Source organism: Aethalodelphis obliquidens, unplaced genomic scaffold, assembly GCF_003676395.1.
Source record: "Aethalodelphis obliquidens isolate GAN/ISIS:26980383/991018 unplaced genomic scaffold, ASM367639v1 scaffold28, whole genome shotgun sequence".
Taxonomy (NCBI): Eukaryota; Metazoa; Chordata; class Mammalia; order Artiodactyla; family Delphinidae; genus Aethalodelphis; species Aethalodelphis obliquidens.
Genome location: NW_020837972.1, coordinates 8,901,519 through 8,923,890, shown reverse-complemented (window position 1 = coordinate 8,923,890; position 22,372 = coordinate 8,901,519). Strand labels below are relative to the sequence as shown.

The 22,372-nt window shown below is 38.5% G+C and overlaps 1 protein-coding gene across 5 annotated transcripts in view; it reads right to left on the bottom strand.

Moving 5' to 3' along the window:
- The window catches only part of PTPN11 (protein tyrosine phosphatase non-receptor type 11), a 78,264-nt gene that overhangs the window by 41,215 nt on the left and 14,677 nt on the right, over window positions 1-22,372 (bottom strand). For 4 of the 5 annotated variants that reach the window (XM_027124630.1, XM_027124627.1, XM_027124628.1 and 1 more), the window contains exons 2-6: window positions 18,905-19,027; window positions 12,902-13,096; window positions 10,930-11,122; window positions 7,732-7,848; window positions 6,970-7,083 (exon numbers count right to left, since the gene is read on the bottom strand). In XM_027124630.1, coding sequence (XP_026980431.1) covers window positions 6,970-7,083; window positions 7,732-7,848; window positions 10,930-11,122; window positions 12,902-13,096; window positions 18,905-19,027 — 742 coding nt within the window. Of the gene's footprint in view, window positions 1-6,969; window positions 7,084-7,731; window positions 7,849-10,929; window positions 11,123-12,901; window positions 13,097-15,620; window positions 15,668-18,904; window positions 19,028-22,372 lie in introns of those variants that run through there. The other variant, XM_027124632.1, reaches the window with a different exon arrangement.

The window sequence follows — 22,372 nt, the reverse complement described above, 5'->3', positions numbered from 1 at the left end:
CCATGCGATATGCCTCTCACAGAGACACACAAGGGCTGAATTCAGGTTTCGGGTAACTTGCACAACGAAGGGACAAAATTGCAGGATCAAAACCTGCCTGATCAGTTATTTAGTGTCCATCTCATTTTGACAGAACTTTACTTCATTTCAACAAATCTAGAAATACTTTCCACTTCTTTACAGTCATGGCAGAGATATGCAGGAGACAAAAGATGTTTACAGAAAAGGACAATCTCATTTTACCACAGTAAAAAAAATTGGGGAAAGAAAGGAAAAAAAATGGGGACTCTATAGGAAAAATTAAAAACTTGGGTTTGCAATGTTTTGACCATACCACATATCCTTGAAGAAAACCACCAACCTGAATTTATTTCAGGAGCAAAGGAGAAAAGAACCAAAGAGCTTCACAAGAGACTTCGTATTTTAAGATGCATCAAAATCGGAAGTAATTTGTAAGTGTCTTCTAGGGGAAAATTACCCAAAAGAACACAAAGAGTTTCACAGAAAACGAGAAGCCGGGCATACAGACAAACAAAACATAGCTATCAGAGTTTAATTATCAGTGGCATTGCAATTTAGAGCTTTGGTTCACTTTAAAGACCATCAGAACACACAGTAAGAAGGAACTGATCCCAAATTTATCACCTTCTGGGAAACAACTAAGGTACAATCACTAAAATAATTAATGCCTTGCTGTTGGATCAAACTTCAGCTTCAGAGGATTTAGATTTTAATGAGTCTCTGCTTCCACATACCTAAGTTCTTCTATAATGGTTCATTCTGTTCTCAGCCTTATTCCCCTGGCCACAACCTTAAAGGGCAATTTTTTGAAAACTGACTGGATTTAAGAAGCAGGTACATAAGAGATCTAGAAAGCAGGCCATCAGCTATTTGGATCTAGCTTCAGTTTAAGTGAAACGTTAATGCCCTGATTTAGTGCCTGACAATTTATCACCCCAGCCTGACATCTACAGAGGACTTAGTAGAGTACAGATGTGATCTTGTTTTTTTCCATTTCCCCTGAAAGCCAACTCAGTTTTCCCCCATTTTGTTGTTAATAATGTATAAAAGATGAACTGAATTTCAGATGTCACGGACTGAAACCATCAGGTCAGCGTTTAGAATCAACCTTTTTCCATGGCCAGAAAAGTCAGGCTAGGATTTCCTTCTAAGTTCTATCCTGACCCCGCCAAAGGGATCATAAAAAACTCCCTACTGCCACAAGCTGTAAGAAGGTCTGACTTTGTTTCTCTAAGCATTGCCTAAGTGAACTTAAAGAATCCACCACTGCACCAGATACCAAATTTGCTGCTGTAATTTTTTTAAAGTTCATAGTCACTTTATAGGAAGAGTGGTCTGTGCAAATGATGGCCTCAGCTATTATGAAGTGTAACATAAAAATGGGACTAGATTACAAAATAGCTCACTGGGACTTCCTTGGTGGCACAGTGGTTAAGAATCTGCCTGCCAATGCAGGGGACACAGGTTCGAGCCCTGGTCCAGGAAGATGCCACATGCCGCAGAGCAACTAAGCCCGTGCGCCACAACTACTGAGCCTGTGCTCTAGAGCCCGCGAGCCACAACTACTGAAGCCCGCGCACCTAGAGCCTGTGCTCTGCAACAAGATAAGCCACTGCAATGAGAAGCCCGCACACCGCAATGAAGAGTAGCCCCCACTCGTCACAACTAGAGAAAGCCTGCGCTCAGCAACAAAGACCCAATGCAGCCAAAAATAAATAAATAAATAATAATTTTTAAAAAATAGCTCACTTTTTTTTTAAATTTAATTAATTTATTTATTTTTGGCTGCTTTGGGTCTTCGTTGCTGCGTCGGGCTTTCTCTAGCTGCAGCAAGCAGGGGCTACTCTTTGTTGCGGTGCGTGAGCTTCTCATGGTGGTGGCTTCTCTTGTTGCGGAGCATGGGCTCTAGGTGCCTGGGCCTCAGTAATTGTGGCACATGGGCCCAGCTACTCCGCGGCATGTGGGATCTTCCCGGACCAGGGCTCGAACCCGTGTCCCCTGCATTGGCAGGCGTATTCTTAACCACTGCACCACCAGGGAAGCCCCTAGCTCACTTCTTATATTTACCAAAAAGGTTTGATATCTTTTAATTTTAATTAAAAATACTTTTCAGACTTTAAATATGCTAACCAAAATCATGTAGGATATATAATAAAAATTAAAGATGAGTAGGGGGTTCCCTGGTGGTGTAGTTGGTTAGGTTTGGCACTTTCACTGCTGTGGCCTGGGTTCAATCCCTGATCAGGAACTGAGATCCCGCGAGCCACACGGCCCGGCAAAAAAAACCAAACAAACAAAAAAAAAAAATTAAAGATGAGTAACAATCAGCACTTTTTTTTTAACACAGAATATCAAAAAAATGTTAATATTAACAATAATCAGCAAAAAGAGAAAAATATGCATGCACAAGGCTATGCATTGTATCTTCTTTGTAATATATTTGGAAACTATCCAAATGCTCATCAATAGGTTGAATAAACTATGGTACATCCACACAGTGGAGTACTGTGCAGTAAAAATGAATGAAGACTATCTGTAGATACTACTGTGGAGTGATCTCCAATGTAATAAAAAAAAGAAGTTGGAAAGAAGTATGTAAAATTATGCTACTATTTATCCATGAAAGGATAGGTTATGAAATTACAGATATATATTTGCTTATACTTTTTGAAAGGTAATAATGAACTTCAACTTTTTTTTAAATGGCTATAAATATAAGGAGGAAAAGACAGGGATAGAAGATAAACTTCTTTGAATGTACTTTTTATATTTGACTTTAGAATCAAAGGCAATATTTTATATAATTGTAAATAAAATTTTATAGAAAGAAATTTCTGAAATCCAAACATAAAATGAAACAAATAACCTAGCTGTATATCCAGTTAGTATATAACCACATAGAGAAGAACTATTACAAATGAGTTGAAAGCACAGTAATTTGACTATACATCTCTGAAGGATCTACCCTAAGGATTTAAAAATAAAAGCTGGAAAAAAAATTAAACTGTTGGGCTTCCCTGGTGGCGCAGTGGTTGAGAGTCCACCTGCCGATGCAGGGGACACGGGTTCGTGCCCAGGTCCGGGAAGATCCCACACGCCACGGAGCGGCTGGGCCCATGCGCCATGGCCGCTGAGCCTGCGGGTCCGGAGCCTGTGCTCCGCAACGGGAGAGGCCACAACAGTGAGAGGCCCGCATAAAAAAAAAAAAAAAAAAATTAAACTGTTTTCAGTAATGATATTATTGGGAGTAATGGAAGTCTTACTAGTCTTGAGTCCTAAATTTGAATTGGAAGTATCATTTGGACTCATAATTTATTTCAAGAAAACAATTTTTTCTAGCTCCACCCATTGAGATGGAAATAACCAACCTGACAACAATAAACACTTCTGGCTCCCAGACTGTAGTCTCTAAATACCACTTCCCAGGAAAGGAAGAAAGAGAAGGAAGGAAGAAAGGGAGGAAAATGAGATAAAAGCTAACTCACTCCTTGGAGAAATGACTGATTCCAGTTCTGACATGGGAAATGTATTGCACTGTAACAACTTATTACACCAGAAAGTAAGGAATCTAGCAAAAACTACCAGAGTTGTATAGGAAGGAGTAGAAGCCAGCTTGCAGAAGCTCCCACTGGTCAAAGCTAAAATAATTTGAGCAAAAGAAGTGATAATAAATGCCATAGATAGAAGCACACTAAATACGTTTAAAAAATCCATGAGTACATATTGCTAAAAAAAACTTTTTTTGGAGAACGCTATTTTTAAAACTACTTAGTAAACAGGAAAGAATCAAGTGTATATCCTGCCTTGGTGACAAAAAGCTTATCTTTATAGAAATATTCCAGCTATTAATGACGAATGATAAAGTTATTACACACCTTATAAGTGAATGGATCTAGGCAATAATTATCAGTTGCTGCTTAGAAAATAAAGAGACGCAACAGGACATAAGCACCTCCTGACACACCATGTCATATGTAGTCTTGCCAAAGAAAAACCGGATCTAACAAAGTGTCTAGATAGATCAACTTACAAGAAATACAGGGGAGAAAGGTGTTAAAATCCACCACAGAGACAAACTCAGAAAAATCCAGATCGTAAGTAACTCTCTGGAAAGGACCTGCTTTCTCCAATAACAAAAACAGTAACAAAAAGCAGGGTCCTATGGTCTGAATGTTTGTGTCTCCCCAAAATTCCTACGTTGAAATCCTGATGCCCAAGGTGATGGTATTAGAAGGTGAGGCCTTTGGGAAGTGATTAGGTCAGGAGGGTGGAGCCCTCATGAATGGGATTAGTGCCCTCATACACAAGGTCCACAGAGCTCCCTCACCCCTTCTGTCAGGAGGGAATACAATGAGAAGTTGCCAATCTGGAAGAGGACCCTCACCGGACCATACTGGCACCATGATCTCAGATCCAGCCTCCAGAACTCCAGAATTTGGAGAACTCTGAGAAATATATTTCAGTTGTGTATAGCCACCCAGTCTATGGTATTTTGTTATATCAGCTGAATGGACTAATACAGAGCGAGAAGAAAAGGGAGTGGAAGAGAAAGGAAGGGAGGGGAAAGGATGGAATAGAGAGGCTGAAAGGAGAGTAAGAATATAAAGAGGCTTAAGATTTTAAAAACAGTGGGAATTCCCTGGTGGTCTTGTGGTTAGGACTCTGCACTTTCACTGTCAAGGGCCCAGGTTCGATCCCTGATTGGGGAACTAAGATCCCACAAACCTCACGGCAAAACAAAACAAAACAAAACAAGACAAAAAAAACAGAGTTTAAAAAAAGAGATCCATGGGGAACTTATTTGAAAAATGATCCAACAACAAACAAATTAAAAAAAAAAAAAGATAGCTATCCTAATTGGAACAATGACTAGCTATTTGATGAATTTTTATTATCTTTTTTTAGATGTGGTAGTAGTGTTTTGGTTAATTTTTTAAGAATTCCAGGAATACTGAAATATTTATGATATTTCATGTGATATCAGGGGTAACTGGTGAAACTGGTAATAGTACATGGGGGTTCTTTATACAAATCTATTTTATATTCAAAATTTTTTTCATAATCAAGTGGGGAAAAAACACTTCCCAATTCAAACAATCTGCAAGTGTGTGTGTGTGTGTGTGTGTGTGTGTGTGTGTGTGTTATCAAGAAAATGTGAACAGTGACTGATATGTGTTAATATTAAGAAATTATTGTTAATAGTTTTAGGAGTGATAATGACATTCTGGTTATAATTTTTTTTAATGAAATAGTTACAGATGAAATAACATCTGGGATTTGCTTCAAGATAAGCCAGGGCTGGGGGAGTTAAGTGGGGTATAGTTTAAAAAGACTGGCCAGGCGCTTCCCTGATGGTGCAGTGGTTAAGAATCTGCCTGCCAATGCAGGGGACACAGGTGCGATTGCTGGTCCAGGAAGATCCCACATGCTACGGAGCAACTAAGCCCATGTACCACAACTTTTGAACCTGTGCTCTAGAGCCCGTGCTCCACAACAAGAGATGCCACCGCAACGAGAAGCCCGCACACCTCAACAAAGAGTAGCCCCTGCTCGCCACAACTAGAGAAAGCCCATGCGCAGCAACGAAGACCCAATGCCGCCAAAAATAAATAAATAAATAAATAAATTTAATTTATAAAAAATAAAAAGACTGGCCAGATATCAACAATTGTTAATGCTGAGTGATAGGTATATATTGCTATAATTATACAATTCACTCTGCTTCTGTATATATTTGAAATTTTGCATAATAAAAAGTTTTTAAAAATAGGCTTTTCATTCAAATTTTGATGTAAGATTTCTAAAATTTCTGTACTTATCCCTCTCTCAACTCAAAGCTCCTTAAAGACGAAACCCTGTCCATCTTGTTCACCATGGTGTCCTTGGTGACTAACCCAATGCTGGAAAAAAGAATAAATGTGAGGTCAAGTCCCTGGTTAGCAATGTTCAGCAATGACCATGACTGTTCTATTCTGTACACATCCTCAGTGCTGCAATTTAATCAATATTCGTGGTACAGAAGTTGGACAATTTACTTAACCTCCCTGAGTCTGAGGCTCCTCATCTGTAAAATGGAAATAATATCTCACCAAGTTGATCTGACATACTGTGGTTAAAAGGACTTCGTGTGGCCATTCATTTGTTCATTCATTCCACAAATATTTATGAATTCTAAAGTCCTACAAAAAGTATGGAATAATCATTCCCATAAACAGAGTAGTATTAATAAAATAACATAAATATTAGCTAAATGCAAATACTCATTCAACAAACATTTATGGAGTTTCTGCTGTGTACCAGGCACTGTGTGCTACATGCTAAGAATAACTATGAAGGTAAATATGGCACACACACACAAAAAATTGTTTTTGACGAAGTTTTCTGTCACAGGGATGATAACGGAGAGAATAAGATTACAATGAGTTGGCAGGTGACAAACTTCAGTGCAAGAGGAACACAGCCCACTCCCACTGGGGACATTCTCCTACCCAAGCTGGTTTCAGGAAAGAAATCAGTTCCCTTAACCTCTCAAAGATATAAATTTCAACTCCCAGATTAAAGCCACCACGAGATAACTGTCTTTCACTTATTCCCTGCAGTAAAGCTATAGATTCTTTCTAAAGACCACAGCCAATGCTGGAAATCTTCCAAAGAATTAGATTCTTTTCTTTTTCTGGGGTTTTGCCAGCAGTCCAAACCAAAAGACCCAAATGGAGCTATTGGCTCATCCATGTAATATTAACTGCCAACTCCCTTCTCCCAGAACATAATGCAGCTCTATTTGAAAAAGCCCCCTCAGCAACTTGTTCCATGTCAATCAATGGCCAAATTAAGAAAAGACACAGATCCGAGTCTTTCAGATCCAATCCCAAACATAAAACCAACTTCTCTTCCATTAAGAACAGGATTTAATAAATCATGTAAAAAAAATTTTTTAAAAAAACTTACCTCAAATTCTTCCCAAAAGCCTTGTTTGACTTTATCTGTGGTCTCAGCTAATTTGCTTAGTTCTCGAACCCGACTTTCTATTTCAGCAGCATTGATACGAGTTGTGTTGAGGGGCTAATCAAATTCAGCAGTTGGTGTGAAATGAAGAAAGTATTACAGAAAAAAGTGTTAATGCAAAAAAAAAAAAGACTTCTATGTTGGTGTTCATAGAGGCAAGGACAGGAAGTTCACAGTAAATGTTTTCAAATAGAGTTTCACTTTCCTTTCTGTTCTTTCAGGAAATATATGTTTCTTCAATCTCCACACACTTTGCTGATATAAATTCAAACTATTTTTCTTTATAAATAGACCACAATGTTAGAGATGGTATCATTTGCCACTAAGTAATAAGTGTGAGCTTTGAAACAGCAATAACTCCAAAATGTAAAGGTATGATCACCTAAAGGTAACCAAAGGTACATCTACAATGAAAATTTGATAAAAACTTTGCTTTAAAAACTCCATAAGGCCTTTTAGAATTACATACGGAGATAATCATGAAAATGATGTACTATCTAGAATTTGTTTCCAAATACTACAAGAAGAAGGTAGTGAGTGGAGTAATAAATGAAACAAGATTTGATGAGTTGATCGTAATTGAAGCTGGGTGATGGGTACGTGGAGGTTCACGATACTATTCTACTTCTGTCTGTTTGGAATATTCTATGTTCGGACTTTTTAAACTCTATAAGGAGGGGGAGTTTAGCTTTCCAAAATGCTTACCTGCTTGAGTTGTAGTACTGTGCCCAATGTTTCTACCATAGGATTCTTCTTGTAATGCTCCACGAGATCTGTCAAAGAGTCAAACCGTTCTCCCCCACCAACATCATATTTCAGTTCCTTTCAAGACAAAAAAAAAAATTATGTTCATGACCTTTATGTTAAATTACTGTTTTTCCCAACTCAAGTACAGAGACTAACTCTCCCCCAATAATGGAAAGATTGAAGAGCTGTAAGAGCACAAAGAAAGGGAAGCAACAAAGATGATGAAAATGGAGAAGCAGATCCAATGTAAAAGAGTTCATTGTGAGGTGTGAGAAGCTCTAAATAAGTATCCAACATTAACTAGGCCACAAAAAAGTTTCTCCCTCATAGGTTAACTAAATAGTTAGAAAAAAAAAAAAGAAAAACCATATTTACCATTTACTTATACTCTAGGCTAAGTGACTACACACAAGGCTGCTGAACGGAAGATAAATAACTACTTCTCTCTGAAACACAACAAGCTCTAAGGCTGGTGAGGCAGCACCGAAGTCCAATACACAAGCCTTTACCTTCATCTTCTAATGAAAATTTAAAAGGGAAATTATAAACAGAGACCAGGAAATTTTTTCTGACAAGGAGACCAGAATAGGCTGTTTCAGGAAAACAACAGGAAAATGGTTAAACTTAGAAAATACAAAACCCTAGAAATGATACATGAAGATATTTGGGTATGACCTTTTATTTAAAAATAAATCGAGTGAGGGGGGAAGAAGCACTTTCAGAATGACAGAGCAAGGACCTCTGAAACTCTGCTCTTTCACAAAAGTAACAAGAACCCTGGCAAAAATTGTCATCAACTTTTTCAGAACTCTGAAAATTAACCAATAAAGTTCAAGGAGCATTTATTCAAGAAAAAGATTGGACCTTGATGAGAACAACAAATTGTGGCCTTTTAACTTGCCCTATTCCCACCTACCTCTCCCCAGCTTCTTGGTAGCCTTGAAAACCAATAGTCTCATAACCACAGTAGCTGTGAAAACAAAGCAGCTTAGCATAACTGGAGTAGACAGATGGATTTGGAGCTCTTTCCAGACCTATCCCTAGACAATTATCACTGTCTGATCTGTTTAGCAGCTCCCTGGGAAAGCCTTATTTTCAGAGCTTGTCTTTATTTGATTGACTTACAGCTTACTCAGCCGGCCTTCAGGGGATCTCCCAAAAACAATCAGCAGCAATTGTTTAATATCACAGTGGCCTAAGGCAGCAATACCAGTCAGGGCAAATAAGAGATTGATCAAAAACTTAAAAGGAAAATCCAGACATTGTCCACAGGGGGCTCTGAAAACCTCCAACATATCCTTGAGAATCTAGAAGGACATGTGCATGTGCACGTGCATGGCTGTGTGAAGTTCAGGAAAGATCCAAGAAGGCCCTAATCTTTACGTCTAGCTCATCCTGAGGTTCTGTGCAAGCAGGAAGTGAAGACTAAGGCAGAGTTTTAAGGTGCCAGAGCACTGAAGGCAGTCGTGCCCCAACACACACACACACACACACACACACACACACACACACACACACACAGAGCCTCCCTGGCAAAGGCTGGGAGATTTAATGTTTCAAGGCATTTAAGGAAATCTCTGTTCAATCATTAACTGATCACTAAGCTACCCAAGCAAAGACTTCAGTGGCCACGCAAGACAAAGACAGGAAAGTCACTGAACACACAAACAGCAACAACAACTACAGGAACAAGAAAAAGTAGCAACAACAAATAATACTGCCTGAGAAAGGAGGGCAAAGGATTTATATTATATTATTTAAAATGCCTAGTTTCCAACAAAAACTTATGAGACATGCAAAGAAACAAGAAAATATGGTCCATACTTGGGGGTGGGGGGGAGGGTGGGAAGCATTCAACAGAAACTGTCCTTGAGAAAGCCCAGACAACGACTTTAAACCAGCTAGTATAAATATATTCAAAGAACTAAAGGAAAGTATAAATTAAAAGAAAATATGAACATGATGGCTCATCAAACAGAGAATACCACAAAATGATAAATACATAAATGTATATAAATATTCATAGCAGCATTATTCATAATAATTAATGGCCCAAAATGCCCATTAATTTTTTAATGGATAAACAAAATGTGGTATATATCCATACAACAAAATGTTTGCCAATAAAGAGTTTACTGACACATGCTATAACATGGATAAACCTTGAAAAACATGCTAAGTAAAAGAAGTCAGTCACAAAAGGCCACATATTACATGATTCCATCTATATAAAATATACAAAATAGGCAAATCCATTGAAACAAAGAGGTTAGCGGTTGCCAAGAGCTGGGGGGAGGGGGAAAAATGGGGAGGGACTGGTAATGAACCCAGGGTTTCTTGTTGGGGTGATGAAAATGTTCTGGAATTAACGTTGTTGGCTGCCTAATTTGTGAATATACTAAAAACCACCAAATTGTCCACTTTAAAAGGGTGAATTGTATGGTGTGTGAATTATATCTCAATAAAGCTGGGTTTTTTTGGTTTTTTTTTTTTAATCTTATTGAAAAACCGAAGCAATAAGTGAATAGACAGTTGCTATTTAGGAAACTATGTCAAAACAAAGTTTGATGTAGTTGACTGAGAACCAACCTCCCTGGTCTAGCCATCACATTAAAAACAAGAAATGGTGAGTTCAGTTCTCCCAGCCTTAACCAGAATTCTATAATAGGAAAGTACATGTAGTCACAGGCTAGACTGTGCTGACCCAAGGGAGAAGCTGAGGCCATAGCTTTAGAAATTAAGACAGAGGCAGACTCCAGCTGTAACCAAGCACAGACTGAGATACTGCAGGGCTGGGAATTCCCTGGCAGTCCAGTGATTAGGACTCGGTGCTTTCACTGCCAAGGGTTCAGGTTCAATCCCTGGTCGGGGAACTAAGATCCTATAAGCTGCGTGATGCAGCCAAAGAAAAAAAAAAAAGATACTGCAGGGCAGAAGGTGACGTACTGAGGCATGACTTAATCTGCCAGAGATAGAGAGGAAATAAGTAATTTAATAAAGTTCGGAAATGATGAAACAGTTATAATTAACAAGGTACTAAAAATGTAGAAGCCCTTAACTAAATGACTTTGGAAGTAATGGTGTCGGTCTTCTCCCAGCCAAAAAACCACCCAAAGATGACGTTTCACCAGACCCACAGTTCAATCCGGGTTTTACCTGACAGCGGATCATAACATGGGTCACTTTAGACTTGCCGTCATTGCTCTCCCCTTTGTCATCTCCGGTTCGGACAGAGAGAACAAAATCTCCAGGGTGGCTCTGGCTCTCCCGCACAAGAAAGCTACCGTGTTTTCCTTTCTCGGTTAATAATTTCTCTGCTTCTTTCCCAGACAGATGTCCATGAAACCACCTAAATTTTTTTAAATGAAAAATCAATTGAGTTCTGCCATGCGTTCACAACATTCTTTCACAAAACTACCGTACATAGTCACCTCTACTCAACACAATTAAAAACAGGCACGTTCCTCCAAGAGATTGATCCATTCCACATAAGACAGAATTTGCATCCCAAGCAGGCAGGAAAAATGACAATGGTTAGGATTCCGGGCTTTCACTGGCATGGCCCGGGTTCAGTCCCTGGTCAGGGAACTAAAATCCCACAGATCACGTGGTGCGGCCAAAAAAAAAAAAAAAAAGAATGACCATTAAACTCCTTAAATGACCTCACAATCATTTGGAGGCAAATATCCTCAATCTTTCCTATTTTCTTTTAAATCCCCCATCTTTTAAAAGGGCAGTTTGTCATTTCTCCACTGCCAAACCCTAAAAGGACCAATTATTTAATTACAGTCATTTAAAGAAGGTATAATAGAGAGTTATGGTAGCGACAGAGAATCATTTGAATGTTTGCCCTTGCTTTGGCATGCAAACACTCCATTAAAAAGGATCTTCATTATAAATTAGTTCAGGCATTCCAAGCTTTTCCAGATTTCCAATCTATACTTCAATAGCCTCCAAGTTTGCTGTCAACATCCTTGTACTATCCACTGGGTCATCATTTCAAATTTTAATGCACGTAAGATTTGGAGTAGAGGCAAGGGATTTTGCTAAAAATGTGAATTCCCATGCCTCACAATGAGAGATACCAATACACTAAGTCTGAATGGGGCCCAGCAATCTGCATTTTTAACCAGCACACCAGAGTCCTAATGTAGGCCATCTGAGGTCAGACTGTGAAACAGTGCTACTCTAAGTTACTACAGAAAACATCTTAACATAGTCATATTAATAATGTGGCTTTTTCCCTCAGGATCTTGGTGAGGAAACAAGCATGACCACAGCACATACTGCTAATGGCTCAACACTAAAGGAATATACTTCAAGGTATTTTTCATCTACCCTCAACTGAACAGAGTAAAATTAAATAAACTGCACAGAATTGGCTGACAGCCTTTTGCTTAATAATTTGGCTGGAAAACAAATTATCAGCATAAAATACCAGTGACACGAAGGTATAAGTAGAAGAAACCTACTTGAAGACAGAAAATATTCAAACCTAATTAAGAGACCCTGATTTGGTACTGAGTCAGAGAGAAGAGACTGGGAATGCAGAAAACCAATAAAATTAATGCAAGTTAAGTCAAGCCCCAGCTTTCATCAGCTTAGTTCCAACACTGGGGAAAGACCTCTGAAATAATACGATTCCCTCTAATTAGGGTCATTCTCACACATTTGTGGATATAACATAAAAGAACTGATGAAAAATCTGACCGAGTCCTCTGCTTTCCCACTTCTGAGCTTAAACTGACATCTGTTGGTGGCATTGCTGAATAGCTGGTCAGAAGCTACTACAGGGAACTGCTATTTTGGTGTTCCCATTATCATTTGTTTTCCTCTCCTAACGCTCAAAGTTCGATAACGCTCAAGGTCAATAATCTTAACATTATTGCATGTATCAAGTATATACAGGAATAGTCTGAGACTTCTGTAGAACGAGTGTAAGTAACACTGACTGAAACTTTTGCCAGAAAAGGCCACTCTGAGAATAATCTGATCCTATTACTCTTACTTTAGTAACACTTTTAAGATTACAGTTTGAGAAACAGAAGTCAAACCCCCATAATGCATTCACCTCACACCTATGGCGTGGGAGAGATGCAGACTCTGCAGTTACGAAAATGTAACTGACCTTTCAGAGGTAGGATCTGCACAGTTCAGAGGATATTTGAGCTCAATAACATCTCCATTCTTCTCTTTTAATTGCCCATGATGTTCCATGTAATACTGGACCAATTCAGCCAAAGTGGCAAACTTCTCCCCTCCATACAAGTCATAGTAATCACCAGTGTTCTGAATCTTGATGTGGGTGACAGCTCCATTTCTTCTAAAATAGTCCATTAGAAAAGTGGGGGTAAAAGACAAATAAAGAGCTACTAGTAAAAACGGATCTCATATTCGTTATCAGATTTCACCTAAACATTGAAACAAACCCAAGGAATGTGCAAGTTTACGCTTTTCCTAAACAAATGCAGTGGGTGAAATAACCAGTCAACCATTTCAACACAAAGGGCTCTGCGTATATTAAGTGACAATCATTTTTCTCATCAATTAATCAAGACAAATATCGCTAAAATTAAACGTACATTTACCTTATAATCCAGCAAACATACTCCTAGTATTTTGCCCCAAAGGAATGAAACTGCATGGCTACCAAAAGACTTGTACAAGAATATTCATTGCAGCCTTTTTGTAGTAGAAAAAAATTGAAAGGTCAAATATTTATGGCCAAAATGGATACACAAATACTCATACAATGAAATATCACACAGCAATTTAAATAAGAGAGAGGACCACTGATATATACAATCAACTTAGGTGAATCTCAAAAACATTACGTTAAGAGAAAGAAGCCAGACACAAAAGAATATATACTGTATGACTTCATTTATATGACGTTGTAGAATAAGCTAGTCAATGGGAATAGAAAAGAGAAGAGTGGTTGCCTCTTAGGGGGAGGGAGAATAGAAACCGGCACCAAGAAACTTTCTAGGGTGATAGAAATACTTAAGATTTTGATTGGAGCTCTGGTTGCATTGATAAACACATTTGTCAAAACTCATCTCAATATACACTTAAGATACTATATGTAATTGTATCTTTAAAAATCATTTTAAAGACATATAATTAACAGAGTTTCCCATGTGAGATAGCTAGTATGTCAACCCAATGAATTGACAACACTGACCAAAAGTTTCTAAAACTTGGTATTTTAGTTAGCCTAGGCAGTTTGATGATTTCCATTTGGTTTTCTGTACTATTAAGTACATCTCAAGGACACCCGTAATCATCTTTGTGGACCCAAGGGGTCTGGCAACCCCAAAATGGTAATCACTGACCTTTTTTTATTTTTTAGTCTGACCCTATAGTGTTATTGATGAAGCCTCTGTTAAATATAAACACAATTCTACTAAAGATAAAGGAAAATGGAAACATAGGAAAGTAAGAAAAATTGTCCTACAATGTTAATAACAATATCTACTTCTAATTTTTGGTTACAATCTTTTCCAGTGGGTAAAAAAAGTACTCTGGGTCTCTCTCCTCCAGCTACACCTGATTCTATTTTAACACCTCAGCTGTCTGTCTCTAACCTTGACTTAACATATCACAAAAACAGATATTTCAGGTATGGACTATAAAGCAACATAGATGGATCTCAAAAACATGATACTGGGAATTCCCTGGCAGTCCAGTGGTTAGGACTCAGCGCTTTCACTGCAGGGGCCCAAGTTCAATCCCTGGTTGAGGAACTAAGATACCCCAAGCCACACAGCGCAGCCAAAAAAAACCATGATATTGCATGAAAGAAGCACAATGCAGAATGATATGCTCAGCATGTACCATTTGTGAAAATTTCAGAATGCACACAAGTAATATTATACATTATTCATGACACAGACCACAGACATACATATATATTATATTTTATTATTATATTACTTTTATGTTATATTACTTATTATATGTACTTTAAAAAAAAATTTATTTATTTTATTTATTTATTTTTGTCTGTGTTGGGTCTTCATTGCTGTGGGCGGGCCCTCTCCAGTTGCGGTGAGTGGGGGCCACTCTTTGCTGCAGTGCACGGGCCCCCCACCGCGGTGGCCTCTCCCGCCGCGGAGCAGGGGCTCCAGGCGTGCAGGCTTCAGCAGTTGCGGCACATGGGTCAGTAGTTGTGGCTCACGGGCCTAGTTGCCCCGCAGCATGCAGGATCCTCCCGGACGAGGGCTGGAACCCAAGTCCCCTTCATTGGCAGGCGGACTCCCAACCACTGCACCACCAGGGAAGCCCTGTACTTTTTTTTTAATGAACTAGAAAGAAATACACCAAACTCAGAAAGTAGCTGTCTCTGTGGCAAAGAGAAGAACAGCAGGAAGGGTGGTGAAAAAAGGGAAATTTTGCTTTTTTTTTATATTTTATTTTGAAGGAAAAAATGACTGGCAATAAATACAATAGGGGTAATTGGACATAATTTTTTGTATTTTTCTGTACTTTTTTTTCCTCAAAATTAAAAAAAGGGGATCTTCCTTGACTAACTAAGGCAACCTAATCATCAAATTTTTAGCATGGGCACATAACAAAAAGATTAGATCACTGTAGAAAACTAGAACAATAAACTTGTCATTTATGCATGCACACACACACACACACATGCATCTCAGTGTCTATAATATACATCATATACATAAGAAAACATATATAAAGTGAAACTTGGCAGTTTAAGAGTTGTTAAAAGCACTGATTCTAAGACAGTTCACCAAAAAGATATACAGATGACCTTTAACCTTATTAAAAGATGTTCAGCTTCAATCATAAGAGAAATTAAAATTCACTGAGATACCATTTCTCACCTATCAGGATGACGAAAGTGAAAAGCTTGACAACACTCAACTGGAAGCTGTGGAAAAACAGGGACCCTCAGACACTGTTGGTGAGAATGCAAAATGGTACAATCACTGTGGAGGGGAATTTGGAAAAACTATACTAATATATATTGACTCTCTGCCCCAGTCATCTCTCTCCCGGGAATTCACCTCTGAAGATACATTTCCAAAAGCACAAAACATATGCAAAATGTTATCATATTAAATGCAGTATTATTTATCATTGTAATATATTGGAAATAACTAAATTCCCATTTTTAGGAAATTGTATAAAGTTATATGCTATGCAGTTAATTTAAAAAATGAGAAAGATCACTAAAAGATTTCTGTAAGTGAAAAAAGTAAACTACAAAGAAATAGACTTAGTATTCCACTTCATGTGTGAAAAGAAACACAGAAGGATAAACCGTAAATTAATAAAACTGGTTACCTACAGGGATGGAAATAAGGTACACAGGGTAGGGATAAGAATAAGGTTTGTCAGAATATACCTTTTTATACAGTTTGACTTTTAAATCTTGTAAATGTTTCACATATTCAAAAAATAAAATCAACAAGGATCAAAAAAATGAGTACAAAACCAAAAAACTGAATACAGAAAGAAAGAAATGACTCCAACTTTGCAGTAAGTTTGTAACTACACAGAAAATTAATTCCCGTAGCTTTTGAACACAGTACAGATTATACACCCTTAGTGGGATACATGCTGTGAACAGAAACACTCTAGAGAAATCATGAACTTTACTTAATGGGTTTGTAATTAGAAATGATAATGGTATAGTAATTCTGAAACTATCTTTGTATTAGAAGATTGGGCAAATGAGGTCATACATTGATGCTGCTGTGAAACACGGTTCTCTCTACAGAAGGGAAACACAAATACGGAATGGGAAAAGGTAAACTGGGCTGAACTAGAGCTATCAGACTCGTCTGATATATATTTATATATTTATTGATACTGATATATTTAAAATTTGGTTTTAAATATATAAGTATTTATTTCCCAGCTCTGTCTACTAAAAGGGCCTAGAAGCAATGACACTCCAGAAGATGGGGCAAACAGATATTTTGTGCTTCCTGATGTGAAATAAAGGGATGACTTCAAAATCCACTATTGAAATGACGAGAGAAATTTGAATATGGACTGTGTGTTAGATAACATTATGGAATCACTTAAAATTTCTTATATATAATCATGATATTGTAGTTATACAGGATGTCCTTGTTCATAGGTCATGCACACTGAAGTACTCAGAGGTAAAAATAAGCATCCTGACATCTGCAACTTATTTTCAAAAGGTTGGGGGAGGGGAGAGTATACACATACACACACACACTCAGAGAAAAAGAGCAAACATGGCAAAATGTTAACAGGTAAAGGGAATGTGGGTATTCACCGTACTCATCTTTTGACTTTCCTATAGGGCTGAAATTTCTCAAGATAAAAAGTTGAGGAAAAAGAAAAAAAAAAAACCTCACCAGTTCTGTAGTCCCGGCTCTGCCACTTACTAGCTATGAAACCAGCTTTGTAAATTAACCTCTGTGCTTCAGCTTACTCACCCCTAACATGAAGATAATAGTGGCATTTATTCATAGGTTGTTGGAGAGATTAAATAAAATGATATGTGGAGAGTGCTTAGCAAGCTGGCCTGGAATATGTCAAGCCCTCAATAACGTCTGCTATCATCCTCCTCCTCAACATCATTGTTGTTATTATTATATAATCTCCATCCAAACTCTTACAGGTCAAATGTCACTCAACTGTAGGTTAGAAGTCTGTACTAGGATAAGCCTGGGAAAATTCATGAAGGCTTCTGCCCTCTCCTTGTTGCAAAACGGAAGTAAAAGCCAACAACGTGAGCTCCTTGAGAAACTAATCGATACCAAAAAGGGACTTCCCAAATCCCGAAGGAGTCCTAAATAAATCCTCAGAACATGTTTTCCTTACTTCTTTATTTAAAAATAATAATAATAAAAGAAAATTCATAGAGCAGTTCAGTTCTGGCTCCTGGAATGAGCTAGAGTAAGGAGATTGAGTATATAAGAGAAAGTCAATTTCTAGAAAAACTCTCCCACATGTGTCCAAAGAAACATGTAATAGATGTTGCCAATACTGTTCAAAACAATTTTAAACAAACTAAAAACAACTCAGTGTCCAACAATAGGGGGTGGGATAAACTGTGGTATATGCACACCTTCGAATATTATATAGCCATTAAAGTTAATAATTAGATCTATATGTATCAGCACAGAACTCAAAAAAAATTTAAAGGTAGTCTCAGAATACGTACATTATAAAGCCATGGATATGAATTCTAAAAACACACAAACCAACCTCATATCATTCACACATAGCACAAATGCAGTACAAGTATAAAAACACGTTCAGGAAGGAGATATACCAACCTCTTGATGGTGGTTTCCTCTGAGGAAAGAGGGAGGGGAATGGGACTGGGCAGGGGAACAAACGGGACCACAACTTCCTCAGTGATGTTTTATTTCTTGAAAAAGAAAAGTGATCTGAAGAAACTCTTCTCCTTCTTTCTTTCTTTCTTTTTTCTTTTTAAATTAAAGTATAATTGATTTACAATGTCGTGTTAGTTTCAGGTGTCCAGCAAAGTGATTTAGTTATATACTTTTTCAGATTCTTTTCCCTTACAGGCTATTACAGGATATTGAGTATAGTTCCCTGTGCTATAAAGTAGGCCTTTGTTGTTTATCTATTTTATATATAGTAGTGTGTACCTGTTCATCCCAAACTCCTAATTTATTCCCCCACCCCACTTTCCCCTTTGGTAACCATAAGCTTGTTTTCTACGTCTGTGAGGCTGTTTGAAGAAACTCTTAGAGAGTATTTGTCCCATTCCGTAATCAACAGATGGGAAAGGAAAAATGCAGGGAACAAGGATGGAGCCTCGTTTTGGATTGAAGCAGGATCGACCCAGGCTTTAAGAACTTGCTATGCTGTGCTCCAGCTCATCCTCAGTGGCCTCTCAGGGGAGAAAAAGCCCACCTTCAGGCCCCTTCTGCTGACTCCCCGAGCCTCTCACTCTCAGGAGGCCACATCCCGAACCCCACAGCAGGCCTGAATCACACCTGATCTGTGGGCCAGGGCACTGGCAAGGCCTCACCCACGGGGCAGCAGGCAGACCTTCAGGCTCTAAATGAGGGTCACAAGTTGTCCAGGTGTGGTCCTAACATTTCCCCCCTGGAAAACACTCTCAGGATTCTCTCTTTTTCTTGCAACTTACCTAACAGAAAGTGTAAAGTCTCCAGGGTTACTTTTACTGGGCCTTGCCAAAAAACTGCCATCAACTCCTCTTGTCAACAGTAGGTTTTCTGCCTCCACGCCAGTGATATTTGGGTGAAACCATCTTGAGAGAGAGAGAAATAGACCAATGAAAAACAAAGGACTCTGTCGGCACTACTTCCCACACCGTCACAGCTAAAATGCTTATTAGTAGAGTAGCAAATAAAAACACCAACCCAATCCCTTTCCCTTCCTCTCTTTGGTCACCGCCTCCTCCTTGTCTTCCCCGTGGTAGGAGCCTGGGATCCTGCTAGCACAGTAGATGGGGCTGGGGGCATGGTCAGTGGGATTGGGGCTGAGGTGGATGCTATTTATATAGGGTGGTGGGGAGGGCCTTAGCAATAAGGTAACATTTGATCAGACCTGGAAGAAATGAGGCAGCAATATGCAGCCATATAGGAAAGGAACATATCAGGCAGAGGGAGGAACAAGATCAAGGGCACGGGGGCAGACCGTATTTGACATGCTCAAGCACTCAAGAGGCCAGTATGCTTGGAGCAAAACACTTAAGGGACAGAGCAGTAGATGAGGCCAGAGAGGTAATGAAAAGCCTGATGATGCAGGGCCTCGGAGGACACTGTAAAAACTTCAGCTTTTATTTTTTGTGAAATGGGAAAGGACTAGAGGGTTTTAGGCAGAGGAGCAACGTGATCTGACTTATATTTTTAAAACATCTTCAAGCTATCGTGCAAGGGTAGAAGCACATAGATCAGTTAAATAAGCTATTGTGATAATCCAGGCAAGAGATGGTGGTACCAAGGACCAAAGTGGTGGAAGGAGTAGTGATAAACGGTCCAACTGGGAGTATTTTAAGGGTAGCCAACAGGATTTCCTAATCTATTACATATGAGATGGGAAAGAAAGAAAGGAGTAAGAACAACTCCTAGGTATCATGTCAGGGCAAGTGGAAGGTTGGCGGTACCACGTACGAGATGTGGAAAAAGGGTGGGGAGAGGAAAATCAAGTGTTAGATTTGGTACGTGTTAAATCTTTTTTTTTTTTAATTTTTTATTTATTTTTGGCTGCGTTGGTACGCGCAGGCTTTCTCTAGCTGCGGCGAGTGGGGGCTGCTCTTTGTTGTGGTGCGTGGACTTCTCATTGCAGTGGCTTCTCTTGGTGCGGAGCACGGGCTCTAGGTGTGCAGGCTCAGTAGTTGTGGCGCACGGGGTTAGTAGCTCCGTGGCATGTGGCATCTTCCTGCACCAGGGCTCAAACCCATGTCTCCTGCATTGGCAGGCAGATTCTTAACTACTGCGCCACCAGGGAAGGAAGCCCTGGTACATGTTAAATATGAGATGCTTAATCATCTGAGTGTCTGGTACATATTAAGCACTAATAGTTAGATATTACTGACAATCATGACAATAACTATAAGATTGTTCTGACAAGAAATAATCAGAAAAGGCAAGAATCTAGACATAGTCTATCAACATTCCTGTTGTTTACATTAACTGAAATTTATTTTCTTTTTAATTTTTCCTATAGCATTTTACTAGCATTTTTGGGGAAATCTAAACATCATTCTGATTATCCTAGAGAAAAATCACAGGGTTCAGATCAAAAGGAAAAAAATATTAGTTTGCTCTTTACTCCCTCTGAGAGCTTGTCAGAAGATTGAGGCAGAATTTTACCCAGGGAAAACTCAACCTCAATTTATAAGATACCTATCATTCCAGCATCCAATACTTTTGCATACAGTATGATTACTAAACTATCCTTTTTTTTTTTTTAAATCTTGTCCACAGCTTCTTTAATCTGTGGTTCCCACCTGAGTCCCCACAGTCCTAGGGAATCAAAAAGCAATAACAGAAGGCTTCCAGTTACTTTTAACTTTTCAAAAAGTATAGTGAAAATCTTATGTTAATCTTCAATTTGTCTACCTGTATAAGCTAGTTAAAATGTCAAATCTCTCTTGCTTTTGGCTATAAAACAATTATGTTACTTGGTGTGGTAGTCTGAAGCTGAGTGGCATATATGTTTTCTTCTACAACAAAAAGGGAAAACTAATTATTATATGATGAATACAGGTTACGAAACAATTCTCTTTAGAATATTGGGTTTATGGTTTAAAAAAAAAAAAAAGAGGAGACCCCAGAAGTAAAAAAGCTGAGAATCGTTGGCATGTGGTGGCAAAGTTTTATGGGTAGGAGCACGGACTCTGGAACCAGACTACTTTGGTTCAGATCCCAGCTCTGTGTGATCCCAGGCTACTTATTTAAACTGTTAACTCATCTATAAAATGGGAATAGCAACAGCACTGTGTCACAGGGTGTTGAGAGGATAAAATGAGTTAATATTTATAAAGTGTCTATAACAGTGCCTGGACTTCAGGGTAGCCAAGGACAATGATGACTGCCTAAATTCACATCTTCCCACATATCCTTCAAAAACAATACAGAGGACTTCCCTGGCAGTCCAGTGGTTAAGACTCTACGCTTCCAATGCAGGGGGCGTGGGTTCAATCCCCATGCCACACAGTGTGGCCAGAATAAATTAATTAATTAATTAATTAATTAATTAATTAAAAACTAATGGGAATTTTTTTTAAATATGGAATTTTTAAAAAAGAACAAGTAAAACCACACAATAACCTAACCATGCCCTCAACAAAAGTAGAAGACAGAGAATGCCCAAACTTCCAAATTACCTGTAAGTAAAAAAAGAAGACATACCAAATCTCAGTAGTGATCTCTCATCTTCTTACTGCAACCCTCTGTGCCAAGCCAAGGGCATTCTGAGAAAAACTGCATGTCAGAGAGAACAGGGGAGCTAGTGGCAGGCCTAAAATTGCTGTAAAAACACCTCCAGAAAGAGAAAGTCCACCCTAAGTGTGAAAATATTGAAAAAGTTTTCTTGTAGATCAGAGCCCTATTTATAGGAAAGGGGAATGATTTAAGGTGTAGTGTTAGAAATGCATGGTCTCTGGGGAAGAAAAAGGCAAAAAAGAGACAGGATCCATTTGGCAATTAGGTGACAACAAGGAAAGGAAGTAGAAGGAGGAAATTTATTTACCTGCAAACAAACAAACAAAAAACCCAGAGGACAAATAACCTCTCCCCTACCGCAAACACAAATAGATACACAAATCCACTAAAAAAAAAAAAAAAACCTGGACTTTTCTATACTGACAGAAGAAAATGCCATTGAATTAGGAACCTTTAAAATATTTAAGAGCCACAAAATAAATAGGAAAAAAGTATAAGTCTATATAAAGTTACTATAAAAAAGAAGAGTCACACATCAGTCAGCTTTTGAAAATTACCCCAGACAAACACCCATGATGCAGAAGAAAACTATGAGACAACACTCCAATCTGAATTAAATATACTCAAGACTTGGGGATATGAAAAAACACTCTGAATAAGAAATTTAAAAGTTAAAAACAGAAATGGACAGGGCTTCCCTGGTG